This window comes from Macaca thibetana, chromosome 6 (assembly GCF_024542745.1).
Source record: "Macaca thibetana thibetana isolate TM-01 chromosome 6, ASM2454274v1, whole genome shotgun sequence".
Taxonomy (NCBI): Eukaryota; Metazoa; Chordata; class Mammalia; order Primates; family Cercopithecidae; genus Macaca; species Macaca thibetana.
Genome location: NC_065583.1, coordinates 50299826 through 50319905, shown reverse-complemented (window position 1 = coordinate 50319905; position 20080 = coordinate 50299826). Strand labels below are relative to the sequence as shown.

The 20080-nt window shown below is 38.2% G+C and overlaps 1 protein-coding gene and 1 long non-coding RNA gene across 8 annotated transcripts in view; one reads left to right on the top strand and one right to left on the bottom strand.

Annotated features, from left to right (window-relative positions):
• CDC42SE2 (CDC42 small effector 2) overlaps window positions 1-20080 on the top strand; it is a 1077748-nt gene that overhangs the window by 1049727 nt on the left and 7941 nt on the right. For all 7 annotated transcript variants that reach the window (XM_050792914.1, XM_050792917.1, XM_050792912.1 and 4 more), the window contains one exon: window positions 18428-18529. In XM_050792914.1, the coding sequence (XP_050648871.1) occupies window positions 18428-18529 (102 nt within the window). The remainder of the gene's footprint in view (window positions 1-18427; window positions 18530-20080) is intronic.
• LOC126956042 (uncharacterized) overlaps window positions 9817-20080 on the bottom strand; it is a 45772-nt gene continuing 35508 nt past the window's right edge. The window contains exon 5 of the long non-coding RNA XR_007726215.1: window positions 9817-11806. This is a non-coding gene — a long non-coding RNA (uncharacterized LOC126956042). The remainder of the gene's footprint in view (window positions 11807-20080) is intronic.

The window sequence follows — 20080 nt, the reverse complement described above, 5'->3', positions numbered from 1 at the left end:
CAGGTGCAGTGGCTCATGCTTGTAATCCCAGCACTTTGGAAGGCCGAAGTGAACTGATTACCTGAAGTCAGGAGTTCGAGACCAGCCTGGCCGACATGGTGAAACCCTGTCTCTACTAAAAATACAAAAAATAGCCGGGCATGGTGTCTCATGCCTGTAATCCCAGCTACTCGGGAGGCTGAGGCAGGAGAATTGTTTGAGACCGGGAGGCGGAGAGTTGCAGTGAGCTGACATTGTGCCACTGCACTCCAGCCTGGCTTGGCCCACAGATTGAGACTGTCTCAAAAAAAAAAAAAAAAAAAAAAAAAAAAAAGAAAACATCAAAGTTAACTACTGCAGCCTCAGAGGACGAACAAACAATTCCATGAAAGGTGGCTGGAGGAAACTGTAGCTGAGGGCACTCCATGAGGGGATTTATGTAAAACAGAAAAGTGATTGCTCAAATATGATGGCTCTCCATAGCTTCTATGCTATAATAACCTCATATGGCACAGATTTGTACAGAACTTCCATTTTCAGGAACCACGTTTTACACCCTAAATTAGGTATGAGTGTAGTAAAAGTGTCTTTTTTCCTTTTTCTGAAAACACAAATGTGCATGTTCCTGATTTAGTTTCACACAATCACATTATAAAACCATAGTCATTTCAAAATGCTTAAACTAATTGAATTTACTTAATAAAAGAAGAAAATTAGCCTTATCAGGGCTGGGTGTGGTGGTTTATGCCTGTAATCCGAGCACTTTGGGAGGCCAAGGTGGGTGGATCACGAGGTCAGGAGATGGAGACCATCCTGGCTAACATGGTGAAACCCCATCTCTACTAAAAATACAGAAAATTAGCCGGGAGTGGTGGCGGGCGCCTGTAGTCCCAGCTACTCGGGAGGCTGAGGCAGGAGAATGACATGAACCTGGGAGGTGGAGCTTTCAGTGAGCGGAGATCGCGCTACTGCATTCCAGCCTGGAGACAGAGCGAGACTCTGTCTAAAAAATAAACAGAAGAAAATTAGCCTTATCAGTTGAGAAATGAAAAATAACCCTACTTTTTAGAAAAACATAGAAGACTCATTCAAATGTTTTAACTGTATTACCAAACCTAGAAATTCTAAAGACTAGTATACTGGAACTACCTCCCCTGCCTTAGGGCTGACTATTCTATTTTCTTGTAGATAGTCACTTTGGAATGTAGTGGATGGTATTCACTGTATATTGTACGTCTTCAGCTCCTTTAATATAAGTGTGGAGAAAGTTCAAATTTGTCTATATGTACTTGAAAACAAACTAGAAAGGCTGTTTTCAAAAGTGGAACAGACAGGTTCTGGTGTTCCAGTACCGTAGTCTGTGCCCTTAAGCAATTAGGAACTATTGGTAAGCTAGTGTCCGTAGCATTCAGTGTGAGTTCAAGATGGGGAAAAGGGATAAGAAGGCAGTAGAAAGCTATTTATGTTTTGAAAGTATAATGCTTTTATAAGTTTGTAAATGTCAGAGAAGAAATTTTGCTTTGATGTTTTTCGGTTCAGAATGTAGTTGATCTTTACTCAGTTCAGATTGGAGGTTTTTTTTTTTTTTTTTAAACTACATACCTCAAGTTGAAGCAAGCAATTTCTTTGTAAACCATGTGGTTGTTGCAATTTTTAGTTACTTAAAATGTGACGTCAGCAAGAGTAACAAATAATAATCAGTCTTTTAAAGAAAAATTAAATCTTCCTTCAAACTGTAATATATTTGGTACAAAAAATGTGAAACAGGCCAGGTGCAGTGACTTGCACCTGTAATCCCAACACTTTGGGAGGCTGAGGTGGGAGCATTGCTTGAACCTAGGAGTTCGAGACCAGCCTGGGCAACATAGTAAGACCTTGTCTCTACAAAAAATTTTAAAAATTAGCCATGTGTGGTAGTGTGTGCCTGTAGTCCCAGCTACTCGGGAGGCTGAGTTAGGAGGATTGCTTGAGCTGGGAGGTTGAAGCTGTAGTGAGCCAGGATTGCACCACTGCACTCTAGCCTGGGCAACAGAGTGAAACCCTGTCTCAAAAAACAAATTATAGATCTATATAATTTTATGTTTTATATATATATATTACAGGTTAAAATATATCAAATATATATATGTATATGTGTGTATGGTGTATGTGTGTATGTATATATATGTGTGTGTATATATATGTGTGTATATATATTAAAAAATGTAATGATGCACAACAACAAACAGATATAAGCTCCTGCCTAATACAAATGGTCTGTTAGTGGACATTTGAGTAGTTTCTAATATTAAGTTTTTTTCTGTTACAAACTATGCTATAAATTCTTGTACATGTCTCAGTATATACATGACTTTGAGTATACTTGTTTCTGTAGCATATATATCTAAAAGTGGAAATACTGAATTGTGGGGTGTGGGCATGATCAGTTTCACAGGATAGTGCCAAATTATTTTGCAAAGGGATAACTGCTCCCACATTAATGTGTTACAGTTCCACTTTCACAATGTCTTCATTAATGCTTGTTTTTTCACATTTTGATTTTTGTCAGTCTGATGGGTAAGGTGGGATTTCATGGTATTGTTCTTTTCTTGCTAGCGAGGTTAAGTGAAGCACTTCTTCATGTGCTTGTTGCTCAGTACGGTTTCCTCTTGTGTGAAAGATATGCCTGCTCATGTCTTTTGTACATTTTTTAAATTTCTTATTTATTCATATACTTCCCTCTTACTTTCTGAATACAAATTCTTTGTTGGTTATGTGTAATTTAACAAAGTACCTTTTTTGGCTTATATTTTTGTGCTTAAGAATTTTTTCTTACTTCTCATTCATAAGGATAATTCACCCAAATTTCCCTATAAAAGTGGAATAATTTTGCCTTTTACATAGAAGCCTGGAGTTGATTTTTGAAGAAGGGATTTAATTATATTTATTTTCCATATGGGGAACCCTCTGTCCCACAACGACTTCAAGTCTTTCCCGGACAGACACGGTGGCTCACGCCTGTAATCTCAGCACTCTGGGAGACCGAGGCGGGCAGATCACAAGGTCAGGAGATCGAGACTGTCTTGGCTAACACGGTGAAACCCTGTGTCTACTAAAAATACAAAAAAATAGCCGGGCATGGTGGCGGGCGCCTCAAAAAAAAAAAAAAAAAAAAAAGAAGTCTTTCCCTTCCCCACTGGTATGCAGTGTACACGATCCGGCTTCCGCACATGCATGAGTCAGACTCTAGATTCTGTTTCACCATTTGTTCACCCTGGTGCCAATAGATGATGATACACAGTGTCTTCTAGAGTTTGCATTAATATTGTTTTGATATCTGGGAGGGCAGATCCCTTTGTCTTCACCTTTTGTTGTGTTTTGGCCAGTCTTAGTTCTTGACTATTACGTATCAGTTTTAAAATTAGTTTGTCAGGTTTTCCATAAGGCCTGTTGGGATTTGGATTAGACCTGTATTGAATCTCTATATAATTCCCATTTGTGAAACTGGTGTGTCTTCATTTTTAAGCTATTTCCATAAAGGCCTTTTAAAAACTTATATATTTAAACATATTCAGAAGTAGACAATAGTATAATGAACCCCATGTACCCATCTCTCAGCTTCAACAACTTTAATTCTTGTCTAATCTTCACCTGATTCCATCTACTTTATCCTTTCCTCTATTATTTTGAAGCCAAATCTGAGACATTATATCATTTTGTCCATAAATATTTCAGTATCCCTAAAAGATAAGAACTCTTACTTAATGTAACCACAATACCATTATAATACCAAAAATAATTTGAAAGGATTTTACATATAAATGTACAGTATAAAAGTTATGAAACAAATATATTATGAAGCATATATTACTCGTTAAGAAATAGGACATTGCCAGCACCTCAGAAGCCTCCTTGTGTCCTTTCCAATTACATCCCTTTTCCAACACCTGGAGGAACTGCTGTCCTGATTTTTACGGTAATCACTTCCTTGTGTTTTATGATTTTACTCTCTGTATATGTATCCCTAAACAATATAATTTAGTTTGCTTGTTTTAACTTTAAATGGAGTCATTACTGGTTGTAATCTTTTGTGTTTTCTTCTTTAATCCAATGGTATATTATAAGATTGATTCATATTGATGCAGACAGCTAAATTTTATGTTCATCTTTCTTTAACATTTTCTTGTTTGGCTGTACCATAATAGATTTTTCCATTCCAGTTCTTTTGATAAACCTAGTACGGGACTGTTATGCACAATGCTCTTTTGTGCATTTGTATATGGGTAGCCTGGTAACATGTGCACAAGTTTTTCTAGGGTATATACCTAGGAGTGACATTACTGGGTCTAACAGCTAAGGAAGTTACCTTTACCAAGCAAAAGGAAATTCTTTTAGACTTGATGTTACCATCTTACATTCCCACCAGCTGTTTTGAGTGTCCCATTGTGCCATATCCTCATCAACACATGTTATTTTCAGACTTTAAAATTTTTATCAGTGGGGGAAGAATGTAGTAACAGTTCTTTGAAGGTTAGCCTTGTATTGTTTTGCATTTTAATATGAGAATGAACAGTAACTCTGACTTATTAATAGGTTGTGAGCTTCAGGATTATGCACAAATAAGAGATTTGTTGAAGTAACCCCAGTTCCACACTTCCACACCCTTTGTCATCAGCATATCCCATTTCTGTTACAGTGTAAGACTAGTTATTTCAGAGTACAGAAAAAGACACATTTAGATGAACTGAAGCAGATTAAAGTGACTTTATAAGACAACATCTTTGTTTTTATGTTTAATTTCAAGTATGGTTAAGCACTAATTTAATTCAGTGCTTTCTACTTATTCTGCTTCTAGTAACTCTTACAGAAACAAGTGTAGTCAGTAGCCAACAGACATCCATGTCAGCCTATATATGACTTATTAGTAGAGCTTAATTTTTTAAAAGAGATGAAAAATAAAGAGAAGGTCTAGTATTTTCCTCCCACATTCCAACAGTTCATTTTATGTGCCCCCTTTGGGTGAGCACATTCCATGTTGTAGACCATTGATTATGGTAGTCAGAGCATGGAGCTCTGGAGTTCAGAAAAAGTATTTTATTATCATTGTTATGACAAAAATAATTACCATATAAAGGAAAAGAAACGAAACTCAGGGAAAAAATTTATGAACAAAAGAGAAAATAAACTTATGGTTAAATCATTTTTAAAATACATATGGCAAATAAGCATCAATTTTTTTTTCTGTATGCCCATTGGAAAATACCGTCTTGCTTCATCTAACAGGCAATGTTAAGTGGAGTCACTATGTGTTTCTCTTAACTGGAAGTTTGCTTTCTTTTGGTATGAATACTGAAGCATTTATTTTACCTTTTTTTTTTTTTTTTTTCTCCCCAGCAGAGACAGGGTCTTGCTTTGTTGCCCAGGCTGGTATCAGGCTCCTGGCCTCAAGTGATCCTCCTGCCCCAGCCTCCCAAAGTGCTGGGATTACAGGCATGAGTGACCTAGCCTGGTCAAACATTTCTTTAGTTGTTTGAAAGTCATCTGACTGTATCTGGGAAATTATGTTTATTTAGAAAACATAGCCTTTAATTGCAAATTCTGTTACTGTGTAAATGATGTGCAAATCTCCATGTTTTCATGAGGTGGCTAATTATTAAAATGGCTAAAGAGTTGCTTCTAGACCAGGCATGGTGGCTCATGCCTATAATCCTCCCAGCACTTTGGGAGGCCGAAGTGGGTGGATCACGAGGTCAGGATATCGAGACCATCCTGGCTAACACGGTGAAACCCCGTCTCTATTAAAAATACAAAAAACTAGCCGGGCGTGCTGGCAGGCGCCTGTAGTCCCAGCTACTCGGGAGGCTGAGGCTGGAGAATGGCGTGAACCCGGGTGGTGGAGCTTGCCGTGAGCTGAGATTGGGCCACTGCACTCCAGCCTGGGAGACGGCGAGACTCTGTCTCAAAAAAAAGAGTTGCTTCTAAAACAACAATAGCATGAAATTTTAAAACTGACTCTTGGGGTTTTATAAGCCTAGACACAACAAGAATGAAGAGGATTAAGCCTTTGTCTTTCTAGAGTTGGTGAGGATTGGGTTATGATTCTCACATGGCCTTGATGTATACAAATAGGAAAAAAAGGAATACTGGTGAGGAACTCAAAATTGCATTATTTTTCAAATCAGTAGTGAGTTAAGACTAGGTAGTGCATTGTTCTAGAAAAATAAAATGTTTTTGCTGATATGTAATCTGTGACTAAAGGGAAGTTAGAACTTAAGTAATTATCTGGGATTTAATAATGGTATTTTAATAACTATCTGGGGCTGGTATTTATGATGTTTATAATATATTGAACATTTTTAGAAGCACTTTTTAAGAATCTGTTCATCTGTGATGTAAACAGATGGTATAAATCATTCAGTTTTTCATCCTTCTATCAAACTTGTTCATACTGAGTAGGAAATATTACAGATACATTTTATTAGCAGCTCTCATATAAGACGAATTCTAGGTCAGATCTCAGTTCTCTTTTTAAAGTACTCAGTACCCTAAAGTTTGGTCAGATCGCTTATCACCCTTGCACATAGTAAAAATTCTTCTGGTTCTTAGATATTTCTGGTATTTATGTTCCATCTACTTTTGTCGATTGAGCTTTCTTACAGTTTCTTGAAAAGGTGTTATGCTTACATTCTTGTTTTAGCAGATGGTATATTGTTTGTTTTATATGTGATTTTGTTTTGTGAAATGAAAATAATTTTCATACAGTCTTAAAATTTTAGATCTTAGAGACATCATAGGCAAATGTAGTCAAATACATGTGGGCATGCATGCATGCAGATTTGGAAACTATACTAAGAAGTTAATTAGTAAACTAAGATCAGCGAATTAGTGGCAGAGCCTTTTGCATTTTAAGACCAGTTTTCTTTCTAGTATATATCAGTAAATTTTACCCAAATAGAAATGAACATCCATGTTGGATATAAAGTTGAGTTATGAGACTATGTGGATACACAGCACTAGGTGATAAGTTACAGTGAAACAAGCAGTGTTTCAGTATTTCAGAAAGCATTTTTTTGCTACCAAGTGTTAATTATTATCTGCCGTTTTTGCAGACTGTCTTAGTTCAAATGCTTTCATATATATTAACTTCATGAGAAACATGTCTGTCATTTTAATTTCTTCATTTCCCCCCCTTATCCCCTATCACTGTTTGTTTTGGTTTGGTTTTGGTTTTATTTGTTCTTGCAGCATCTTATCAGTTTTACCACGAGATACTTATGGAGGGTATTAGAACAATTAATGATAGTTTCATTAAAAGTTAAGCAAACGACTTTGGGAGGCCGAGGCAGGTGGATCACGAGGTGAGTTCAAGACCAGCCTGGCCAAGATGGTGAAACCCCATCTCTACTAAAATCTACAAAAATTAGCTGGGTGTGGTCGCAGGTGCCTGTAATCCCAGCTACTTGGGAAGCTGAGGCAGGAGAATCACCTGAACCCGGGCAGCAGAGGTTGCAGTGAACCAAGATTGTGCCACTGCACTCCAGCCTGGGCAACAGAGTGAGACTCCATCTCAAAAAAAAAAAAAAAAAAAAAGTTAAGCAGACATTGTGTGTGAATTTTGTGACAGAATTTTTTTTTTAAGCTAAGCAAGCCAGAAGCAATTCCAGTGCAAAGTGTGGTATAAGAAAAATTAATTATAGTACAGTACCTGACTCAGTTATAAACACTTTTCACATAGAGTTAATATAAACACGATATCTGTATCTCAATTTTATATAGTAAATGTTTGGAGGGAATTATATGACTTGCTTTGAAACACAGTTGTTCGCACAGTGATGTGAAGGAAAGAACAGTGGACAAGGAAGACTCCCAGATCTGATTTTAGTTAGCTGTGGGACTTTGGCAAGTAATACCTTCCTAGGTACATTGTACACTGTATATATAGAGTGGATAGGAACAATCCCAGATGGACCCATAATGGCAGAAATTTCTAGTGAAAGGTTTTTAACACCATTGACAAATATATCATTAATACTTGAAAGCTAGTTCAAATTAGTTTCTCCCTTCCTTTTTTTTTTTTTTTTTTTTTGACCTATTTTGTGCTTCAGTTTTCATCCTTGGAATATGTGACTTAAACCAGATACTAATTTTAAAATAGAAGGAGAAAAAAACTGTTTTCACTTCAGGTTTCTCACTGAGAGATGAGAACAACTAGTTCCTTCAATTTTGCTTTTAGCAATTTGGCCCTTGAAAAGGTCACTATAGATTTGCTTTAGAGATTCCTTTTAAAAACAAATTTTGGGGTCTCTTGCAAACTTCTCCTCATCACAAGCTGCAAAATACATACTGAGTAAGAAAAGGTTAGTTGTCGGACAGATACCAACAGCACCACACTTAAGATTAGATTGTAAATGCATTACCAGCAGCTCACCTATTTATTTATGAATATTTCCAGCACAAAATATCTTTCCTTTCTGTACTTTGACTTAGATAATTCTCTGCTTATAATACTAGCTGGTTTTGGTTTCTCTGTGGTGATCTATGGTGTGACTCTCATCTCCTGTAGAGATAGCTCCTTATATACACTCTGTCACTTGAGGGCCACTGCTGGCATTCCAGTGAGTGAGCTAAGCTCTAGAAGCCAGACAAGTAGAATTTTATATTTTTCTCACCGTAGAAGATACAGTACAAGTTTGTATATAGAAGAAGTTTATTATTTTCTCAAGTTTTGACCTAAGTATGAGAATTTGGAATCCAAAGTAGGCTACTCAGTTATTGAAGAGCGGATTTTTTTTCCAGTCTCTGCAGTATCTAAAACCTTGTTTCTCTTTCATTTTTCCCTTAACATATTAGAAATGTTTTGTTATATTCTTAGAAACCAGACTTCCACAGGCAGTTTTATCAACTCAGATTACCACCCATGGGAAGGGTGGATTCAGCTTCTTGAACATGAGTATTCAGGACCTGGACACTGTTAAGACTCCCATCTTGACCAGGCATGGTGGCTCATACCTGTAATCTCAGCACTTTAGGAGGCCAAGGTGGGTGGATTAGTTGAGGTCAAGAGTTCAAGACCAGCCTGACCAACATGGTGAAACCCCATCTCTACTAAAAATACAAAAAATTAGCTGGGCATGGTGGTGCGCACCTGTAATTCCAGCTGCTTGGGAGGCTGAGGCATGAGAATCGCTTGAACCCAGGAGGCGGAGGTTGCATTGAACTGAGATTGCGCCATCGCACTCCAGCCTGGGTGACGAGTGAGACTCTTGTCTCAAAAAAAAAAAGAAACTTTATTCAGTAGAGAGTACAAAGGTGAAAAAATGAGGACTTCTGAGCAATGGCTGAGACAAGAAGTGAGAGTTTGCCAGAGGATCCCAGATTTGAAGGGAAGGTAAAATGTCATATACTGCTATAGAAGGTGCTAGCAAATGAGTTCATGGCTTTAAAGTTCTTGGAACTGTGCCCGGTATCTTGTTTTTACTTCTTAAATATTCAGCTGTTAACCTTTATTTTTTAATTTACCTTTGCGGTTCAGGGGGTACATGTGTAGGTTTATTATATAGGTAAACTGAGTCACAGATTACCTGGTGTACAGATAATTTCATCACCCAGGTAATAGGCATAGTAACCATTAGGTAGTTTTTTGATCCTCTCCTTCCTCCCACCCTGTACTCTCAGATAGGTCCTGATATCCATTGTTGCCTTCTTTGTGTCTGTGTGTACTCAATGTTTAGCTCCCACTTATAAGTGAGAACATGTGGTATTATGTTATGGCCTCCAGCTCCATCTGTGTTGCTCCAAAGGACATAGTCTGGTTCTTTTTTATGGCTGTGAGGTATTCCATGGCATACATGTACCACGTTTTCTTTATCCAGTCTACCACTGATGGGCATTTAGGCTGATGCCATGACTGCGATTGTGAATAGTGCTGCGATGAACATACGTGTACATGTGTCTTTATGGTAGAATGATTTATATTCCTTTGGGTATATACTCAGTAAGGGGGTCCTGGGTCAAGTGATACTTCTGTTTTCACTTCTTTGAGAAATTGCCATACTGCTTTCCACAATGACTAAACTAATTTACATTCCCACCAGCAGCATATAAGTGTTCCCTTTTCTCTGCAGCCTCACCAGCATCTATTGTTATTTGACTATATGTAATTTTTTTTTTTTTTTTTTTTTGGAGACGGAGTCTCGCTCTGTTGCCCAGACTGGAGTGGTGTGATCTTGACTCACTGCAACCTCTGCCTCCCAGGTTCCAAAGATTCTTGTGTCTCAGCCTCTCTAGTAGTTGGGACTACAGGGGTGTGCCACCACACCTGGCTAATTTTCTGTATTTTTGTAGAGATGATGTGTTACCATGTTGCCCAGGCTGGTCTCGAACTCCTGAGCTCAGGCAATCCACCCTCAGCCTCCCAAAGTGCTAGGCTTACAGGCGTGAGCCACCATGCTTGGCCTGACTTTTTAATAATAGTCATTCAGCTGTTAATCTTTAGAGCCAGTGTTTCTAAACCGTTAAGCCATCAGTATCACTTGGAATATTGTTAGATAACGCAAATTAAAGACCCACTCCAAACTTGCTCAATCTGAAATTCTTGTGTGACTAGAACTCAGAAACCTGTGTTTTAACAAACCTTCCAGGGATTCTGATGTATACTGTATCTTGAGAACCACTGCTTTAGAGGTTCTACCCAATATAAAAACTAAAACAGTGTTACCAGTTAAAACCTCCCTAGAGCACACAGCATTTCTATGAAACAGAGAAAATTAAATCAGCAGATAAGTATTTTTTGTGCAGAAATGTAAACTCCATTAGAATTGGCATTACATTGTTTACATCTTCCAAATATAATAGGTTCTTGAGAAATATTTGGCGATAATATTAGATAAGACAAACAATTTTTAGAGAACTGAGCTGACATTGTTTCTTTAAAAAAGCCTTTTATTCATTCAACAGTCATTTATTGTCTACTGTGTGTCAGGCACAGCTACTGTTACAGAACTTGTAGTAGTGTAGGAAAATCAAACTGTAAGCAAGTAAGTTACAATACAATGTTTTAAGTACTATAATTGAAATATGAGCCATGTGCTCTGAATGTTCAGAACAGGAAATATCTAACAGCCTCAAGTCAGAATGTTATGTTTGAGTTGGGTCTCAAAGAATGAGTAGGGAGAGACTTGGGGCAAGGGCGTTTCATATAGTTTGTTGACATTGCTACCATAAAAGGTACTTTCAATTTTTGTGTCAATGAATATCCACTAGGAAGATCATTTTCATCAAAAAATGTCAAGTCCATTTTTTATATTATTACAACTTTTGTTAGTCTTTTTTTCTGTACTGTGAACTAGATTGATTAACTGGGAAGCAGCTCACACACCCAGGGAATCAGTCACTTGCATCACAGAAAAAAATATCCACTTGTTTTATAAATGCCTGGTTCCTAATTACACTGTCAATATTTCAAAAAATGAATGTATTTCAGAGGTTCCCAAACTTCCCTTAACAGTTCTGTAATTTTTTTCATGGTGCCTCTAGGCTAAGAGAAATACCATACAGACTTGTTTATTAACTAATTTGGTACAAACAACTTAGTAAAGATTTATGTCCCAACAACTTATTTGCCTTTAAAAAATAAGATATAAATTGAAAGGAAAAATATTTTTATTTAATTCTTAAATAACCATTTACATACTTATGGTGTGTTTGTGCCGGTTAGGATTATACAACTTCTCAAACTGTGGAATCAGACTGAACACCACCACCTTCTTTTCTAGTTCCATACTGACTTTTGCATAGTGCTTGGGTTTTTTCACAGTAACCACTGAAAACTCAGCTTCACAAGGATATGCTGTTAAAAAGAATGTATGTTCTAATGTTGAAGTTACAAATTATCTGAAGTTGGTAGCTCACTCAGTGTCAAACACACATTGAGTCTCACTGTGTTTCCCTCAAATAGAAAACCCTGGCACCCCTGGATTTTGCTGGGATGCCCCAAGACAAAATTTGGAAATAGTGGGCTTGTTAGATTTAATTCATAGATTTAGGGATTCAGTTATACAACTCAACTGACTTTCTCCAGGTCATAAAGTTGAGTCAGTAGCATAGCTTTCAGCCTTTCATTTACTTTGGCCACATTTGCATAAATGATTGCTGTTTTATACCCTGAAAGTTCCAGCTTTTTTCACTGTCCCAGATGGCAGGTATTTTCATTTTCTTTATTCACTCTGTATCTGCTTCTAGAACTACCTCAGGCTGTACCATCTTTTACTCTTACTGTAGGCCTTCTGCTAACCTGATGGGACCTGGCCTTCATTTGCTTCTCAGTGACCTGTGTTTGTACACTAAGCTGCCCAGAGAATAGTCTTTGGGGAAGTTTTAACTTTTAAATGATTATGTAATTACTGTTTTCTAGAAGCTACAGTTTGATCCATATGCCAGAAATGTGATGGAGGTAGATAAAGTATGGTTATATACATACTTGTTTAGATAAGGATGCAAATATGGTTCACACAGTAGCACATACTTTGAAATTAACCTGCTTCTCGCCTCTTTGCATATACTCCAAATTAATTCATTATCTTTAATAATTATGATGTAATAATGTAAAAAGTCATGGGAAGAGAGATTTTGCCTAATGTCCCCTCCACACTAACATAGTGATTCATTTGGGTCTCTAGTCCTTTACCTTATGCACAATAAAAGTTAGTATTTTCAGGATGCAAGGATTATTCAGATGGTTGACGTTCTTAACAAAGTTCCCTATAAAGAATTTGTTTCCAGGAAACACGGTGACTCTGCTAACAACAACTGTTAATACGTATCAGAGCAGAGTGCACCATTTCCTGTTTTTCTTTGTGGAGGTCCGACTCCGGAATTCCCCTTGTTTGCCCATGACTATTCTTTTTTTTTCTTTTGAAATGGAGTCTCACTCTGTCACCCAGGCTGGAGTGCAGTGGTGTGATCTCGGCTCACTGCAACCTCCCCCTCCCACCCCCCAGCCCCGGGTTCAAGCAATTCTCCTCCCTCAGCCTCTCGAGTAGCTGGGATAACAGGTGCCTGCCACCATGCCCAGCTAATTTTTTTTCTTAAAATATTTATTTAATTTTCCATAGTTATTGGGGTACAGGTGGTATTTGGTTACATGAGTAAGTTCTTTAGTGGTGATTTGTGGATTTTGGGGTACTCATCACCCGAGCAATGTACACTGCACTGTATTTGTAGTCTTTTATCCCTTGACCCCCTCCCACTCTTCCAGAGCCCCAAGTCCCCAAAGTTCATTTTATCATTCTCATAGCCTGGCTAATTTTTGTATTTTTAGCAGAGACAGGGTTTCACCATGTTGGCCAGGCTGGTCTTGAACTCCTGACCTCAAGTGATCCACCAGCCTCGGCCTCCCAAAGTGCTGGGATTGTAGGCATGAGTCACCATGCCTGGCCACCCGTGACTATTAATACAGTAGTCCAAATAAGTGTGCCATTCCTTAAATGTCCACATTGTGCCTGAAAATACTGCATTTTTATATTTTAGAATATTTAATTATATTTAAATCCAGGTTTTTGATTGTTGTAGGAAAGAGTGTCAAGATCACCTCCACCTGTGTCTGGATCCACCTTTACTGCCTTCTCAGGAACCCTGTAATGTTGACAATCCATTTTCTTTTTCCTTCTTTTTGTTTACCTCTTTTACTGGATCTTTCCCATTAGAAATTGAGCATAATGAATTCTCTGCCATCTTACAGGGGAAAAATTCAATCTGTCCTCATCTCCTTTTCTCCTTGCAGCCACTGACCTATCTTCTTCCTGTCCAGAAGGCCGGACTTTTCTCCAGCGTTGTCTCTGTTCTCTTTCGCCATTTTCCACTTCTTAGACCCACCTCAGTCCCCTCCAGTGTGTCTTCTCCTCCTTTTACTCCACTGACATAGCACTCGCTAAGGTGCCCATCGACGTGATACTGCTGAATCCAGTGCATGTATTTCTGTCTTTAATTGACCTCTCATCACCTTTCAGCTCTGTTGCCTGCTCCCTCTTGACACTTGTACACACTGCTGATTTTCCTACTGACTTTCAGCCTGTTTCTTTTTGGCCTTCTTTGATGGCTTCTTCTTTACCCAACCACAGAAATTTAGTTTGTCTAGGAAATCTCATTAACATGGCTTTGTTAATGCTGGTGAGTCTCAGTCTTTTATCTCCAGTTTGGATTCTTTCCGAACCCAGTGAATTGCATACTCTGCGGAAGTATGAAGTCTGTGCATATTTCTTAACTCCTCCCTTGCTCAGTTACCAAATCCAGCCTGCAACCAAATGCCTTTTTTGTTTTTTTTGGGAGAAATCTCGCTCTCGTCCCCCAGGCTTGAGTGCAATGGCTCGATCTCAGCCCACTGCAACCTCCGCCTCCCTGGTTCAAACGATTCTCCGGCCTCTGCCTCCCAAGTAGCTGGGATTAAGGCGCCTGCCACCATGCCTGACTAATTTTTGTATTTTTTAGTAGAGACAGGGTTTCACTGTGTTGGCCAGGCTGGTCTCGAGCTCTTGACCTCAGGTGATCTGCCCACCTCAGCCTCCCAAAGTGCTGGGATTACAGGTGTGAGCCACCACGCCTGGCCCAAATGCTGTTGATTTTATCCACTGACCACTTTCTTCAATCTAACCGCTTCTTTCCATCTGTGTTATTAGTTGAATCCACATAATCCCTTTTCACCAGCATTAATAACTTATTTTGACCTCTTCTAACGTGTTTTCCACCTATAGCTATTGTGGAATAGTCTTCTAAAACTATTTGATCATGTTGTTCCTCTGCTTTAAAAGACTTTCAATTATTTCCCATTGTTCTTGGGAGGATCACACACTTCAGTCCTTTACAAACCCTATGTGATCTGGTTCTTCCTTATCTTACTATTTTCATCTTAGGTCTTTATCTTTACTGTGCTCGCACAACACAGTTCTCCTTTCAGTTTCTGGACAGCTGAGTTCCCTCAGCCTTGGGGAGCAAAGGACTGAAAGTTTCTTTCATATCTCACAAACAGTGTTATATTAGATGCCATGAAGAAACCTTCCAGTACTAAGGTTTGACTCCCAGCTCGGTATAGTTCAAGTTGAAAAATACTCACTATTTTCACATTCATATATATTATCTAATAACACAGTATGACAGAAGTAAGCTGAAGTCTTCTCATCCTTTGCTTTTCAGCGTGAGAATAGCTTCTTGGGAACTAGTTTTGTTACCAGCTTTTGAATATTCTCAGTAATCATGTTTGCTGAATTATTGTTTGTGAGTATGTGTTAATACCCTTCTTTCACAAGCATATCTGTTCATTCTTTTTGGGTGAGATGGGTGGTGGCCTGAGCACACTGTGGTTTCTGTTCTCCCCCAACACAATCCTGTGATGATAAATCATTTAATATGGAGGTATAGACCAAGTGGAGCCTTTTGGCAAGTTCTAAACACACCCTTCTGGAGGAAATGATGCAGAATAAGAACTGTTAGTTGTTGTTTCTGCATGTTCACAGGACAAGGGATGATCAAGACTCCTCCTAGTGGTCTGGAGGTAGGTCTGATTCTCTGGTACCACCTCCTCCTTTGCTTGAGAGAGCCAAGTGGCTCTCTCTGTATATCAGAAGCAGTTATCTTGACATGTTGACTGCGTAACGCCTTGGGAAGAGTCTGGTGTCCTGCAGAGGCTACTGTCCTGACAAGAACCTAGAAGCTTCCCTCTCTACCTGTCAGTTAGGGGGCTCACTGGGGAAGAAATCACAATAATTTGTCCTGCCCACGTGCTGAGAAAATTCGTATCCTGTGATGGTAAAGATTACATTTCTGGACCTGCCCAAACAGCTTCCTAATAAGGAAAATTTAGTGGAAATGTAATAATATATTATTAAGAAGAGAAAGGCACAAAACTGTTAGCATTTTTTCCTTACTTTATTCCTAAAAAAGATAAGCTAGCATTGTTTAAGGGTAATTTATAGAATTATGCTTTATCATTCCAAACAAAAATAGTATGAAGAGAAGTACATTGAGTGGGGTGGTTGGAAATAGACAAACTGAGTCTGTGGGGAACAGAGGAAAAGACGAGTGCACTGCTGGCATGCAGCACTCCAGATCAAAGGATGGTTGTGGGTGGCAAGTCTGCCATTAGGGGCAGGGAGTCTTTGTATGAGACACCTCTAAGATCATCGGAGGGAGCAATATGCGAGAAAAGGATAACAGGAAACCAGTGTGTTGTGCTAAGAAATAGAAAAATTAAAACACATAGACAAAAGCCTCTTTTGACTTTATGATACCATTTTAACCTGAAAGTTTCATATGATTCTATGGAACAGGGCCCCAATAGACAGTTTCTTACCAACTTCCAAAAAAGGGCTCGAAGTAAAACTAAACTTGTTCAAATAAAGCAATGAGAGTACTTTGTTCCCTAGTGTTATAGACTTATAATTTGTATAATTGTTTTTAGGGAAAAGAGTGAAAAACTATAATACAACTTTTTCAGAGATTAAAAAATATTGCAATGACATGTCATAACGAAGAGCTTCTGAAAAATAACCATAATGGAAAAAAATTATGTGGCTACTACTGAAAAAATCTAGAGCTGGGGTCAGCAGACTACTACTTTTACAGGCCAAATCTAGCCTGTCACCTGTTTTTGTAAATAAATTTTTACCAAAACACAGCTACACTCATTTAATTTCATGTGCTCTGCAGCTGTTTTCATACTACAATAGCAGAGTTGAGTCAGAGCTACAGTGGAGACTGTGTGTTGGCCTGCAAAGTTATAATATTTACTGTCTAGCGTGGACCTCTGAAGAGGATAAAGTGGAGTTATTTTCCAATGCAGTGAAATTATAAAGATAAATAAATGATGGAAATCTAAGAAACTTGGAAGATTATCGACACACACATGTTCAAATGTCCACGTAGCGGGAACTCCAAAAATAGCAAAATGAACCCATGGAGCAATTACCAAGGAACTAATAGAATAAAACTTTTCTAAGATACAGAAAACCTGTGTTTATATAACCATGTGCCATGCAAAATTACTGGAAGGAAAATCCAACAAACTTGGAGATGGTCTAATGTCATTGCTGAATTCTAAGGATGAAGAACATAAATATTTCAAAGGAAAAGCGTCAGGGTTTGTTTTTTGTTTGTTTCTATCTATGACAATATAAATGAGAGGACAGTAAAACAATGTATATTGACTTCTAAAATATATGCATGGGCTCGCCACTTCTGTGGTTTTATAGAAAGTCATGTTCTCATCCTGAGGAGCTGTCATATGGGACTGTCTTGATAACATTTTAAGGTTTATCAGGATCATGCCAGCATTTCAATAGATAAGGACATAAAAGTGTTATGTTCAAAGGCAGCGAATCCAACAAGTTTATAACTCAGCTTGGTTTTGAGGGAAGCTGCAATTTCAGAAGTTTACTATTGACAGTAAACTGGGATAAGCAGAGCCCCATAGTAGGACACTAACCCAACGTGGCCAGTGATCTCTCCCAATAAGATGATCATATCTAAGGGGTCATGGAAAACAGGACAGATCTAAGATAATCTTCAAAGCTGGAAAACTCTTAATCAGTGAAACACAGCAGTATGGTAAGGAAATAATCTCTAAGGGGTAGATGAGCATATTGGTCAGAACAGGAATACCAGCTGGTGGCTAAAGTTACTGGAAAATGGGGCTTAGCACCCCATGAGAAGTGGTTGTCAAAAACTAGGAAGAGTCAGCCAGGCGTAGTGGTGCATGCCTGTAATCCTGGCTACTTGGAAGCTGAGGTGTGAGGATTGCTTGAGCCCAGTTAAAGACCAGCCTGGGTAACATAGCAAGACTCCATCTCAAAAAAAAAAAAAAAAAATGGAGGAAGAGTCAGTAAGACCCAGCCTAGTTAGTCAACAGGTTTAGTTCCCAGCTAGAACAGACCAGAGAAGTGTGAATGGACTAGGACCAAATCTGTCACCCTCTTACCCTCCAACCCCCACCCCCACCAGCTAAAATGACAGATTCATTTTAGCATAGAAAGGTAATTGGGTATAATCTGAATAATAACCATCAAAATATAATACATCTGTTAATGGTGAAAGCCAGAAAGTAATGTTTAAAATCAGACATTGTATTCAAACCGCACTGTGTTCTTTGCCAACAATAATAGTGACTGAGGGTAATTTTACATTTGTCTCATTATTTAAAAATAATAAAACTTAAGCGGTTATTATACAAATATGTGGATGACCAAAACTAGACCAAATAATCTATTAAGTTCTAAATAATAACCTGTTATTTTGCTTTACTAATCATTTTTGTGCATATATTTCTCTTGGGGATTTCATCATAAGAAGTAATTGTGGCAGTCTAAGAGCTAGGCATTTTTGTGTTCTTGGCAAATTTATTAAACAGTCATAGTGTAAAAATCCATCAGGATAAGTTGTTCATAAGATCACTTTCTCAACACATTGTTCCCCCATATTTTAGAAAAGGCGACGACGGATTGACAGAAGTATGATTGGAGAGCCCACAAACTTTGTGCACACGGCTCATGTTGGATCAGGAGACCTGTTCAGTGGAATGAATTCAGTAAGTATGTTGGTGGGACATGCAGGTAGGGCATTGGGGCATAGTCATGTGAAACCTGTGTGATAGGCACAAATATTTTTAATAGCATTATGCTAAATGAATTTGTATACAGTGAATGTAAATACATAATATGAGCATAGAAGAGAGAGAAGCAAACTAATGATGAAAAATTAATCTCTTCGAATTTGCTGGGTTATGTATTTGTTTCTGTTTCTTGTACGCAATTCTTCATAGCTGCCTTTGTCCCGAATAAATACTTTGAAACTTGAAAGGATTTGGTTCAGAGTAGAGGTTAATATCCTATTGATTCTCTTGCTCCCACCAAAGAGACTTGGATATCAGCCTTTTAAATAATAATCTTTTTTCGTTCTTTTAAGTTCAGTTAGTTGCCTTTTGCACACATTTTTATTGCTTTACTTTATAAACCAGTGGTCTCCAACATTTTTTGCACCAAGGACCGGTTTCGTGGAAGACAGTTTTTCCATGGGGGAAATGGTTTTGGGGTGAAACTATTCCACTTCAGTTCATCAGGCATTAGATTCTCATAAGGAGTCCGCAACCTAGATCCTCACATGTGCAGTTCACGACAGGGTTCGTGCTCCTATGAGAATCTCATGCCATCACGGATGTGACAGGAGGCGGAGCTCAGGCAGTGATGCGCACTTGCAGCTGCTCACCTCCTGTTGTGCAGCCCGGTTCCTAACAGGCCACTTCCGGTTTTGGGCCCCCTGTTACAAACTATTCATCTTTACCTGATAATACTAGAATGTTGGTGATTTATTTACTCTAAGTTCTCATGCAGTAAGCATAGGATTAGAATTTTCACATATCCCTTTAGGTCAAGGCAGTAAAAATTTGTCACATTTGCCAGCAGGATGTGAAGAATCAGAAATAAGATTTATTCGCTGTCTTTTAATAGATGTTTCAGTGAGTTTCAGAATAGGCTTTAGATCTACTCAGCTGATCTTTTAGTCTTTAATTTTTGTTGAAGAGAAAACCAGAATGCATTATAATAGAAGCAGCACCAAATGCAGGTTCTTGTCAGAGTTGTTCCTCACATTTGCCTTAAAGCAAGCCACTAAGGATCAACAGACTGACTCTTTTCTCCATTCCTAAAGTAAACAAGTATCTAAATGATCCCTAAAGTGTTCAGAACCAGAAAGTCAATAAGGGTTTTATAAACAAAATTATGATCCACTGTATACCAACTTACTAGACAGCACTAACAAAAGACTTAACGGGGACTTTAAAAATAGGTAGATGGGTATCCTGGATACAGCAACGACGTTTGTCATTGCAGTTACTAGGTAAGCAAAGGAGTGACATTTGAACCTTCCTGGAAAGGAAACAGCTTGTTTGTTTTAAATCTGTAGGAAAAGTACTTTGTTTCACTTGACTGCTTTGTGGAAATGCAAGAGATATCATGTTGCTGTCAAAATAGTCAGTAGCTTTGTTTCCTGCATTGACATAGTGTAGAAAGACTAACTAGGGCCCTATTACTTTTATTAATATGGTTACTATAATAAAGAGAATGGGTAGTTTCAAATTTAT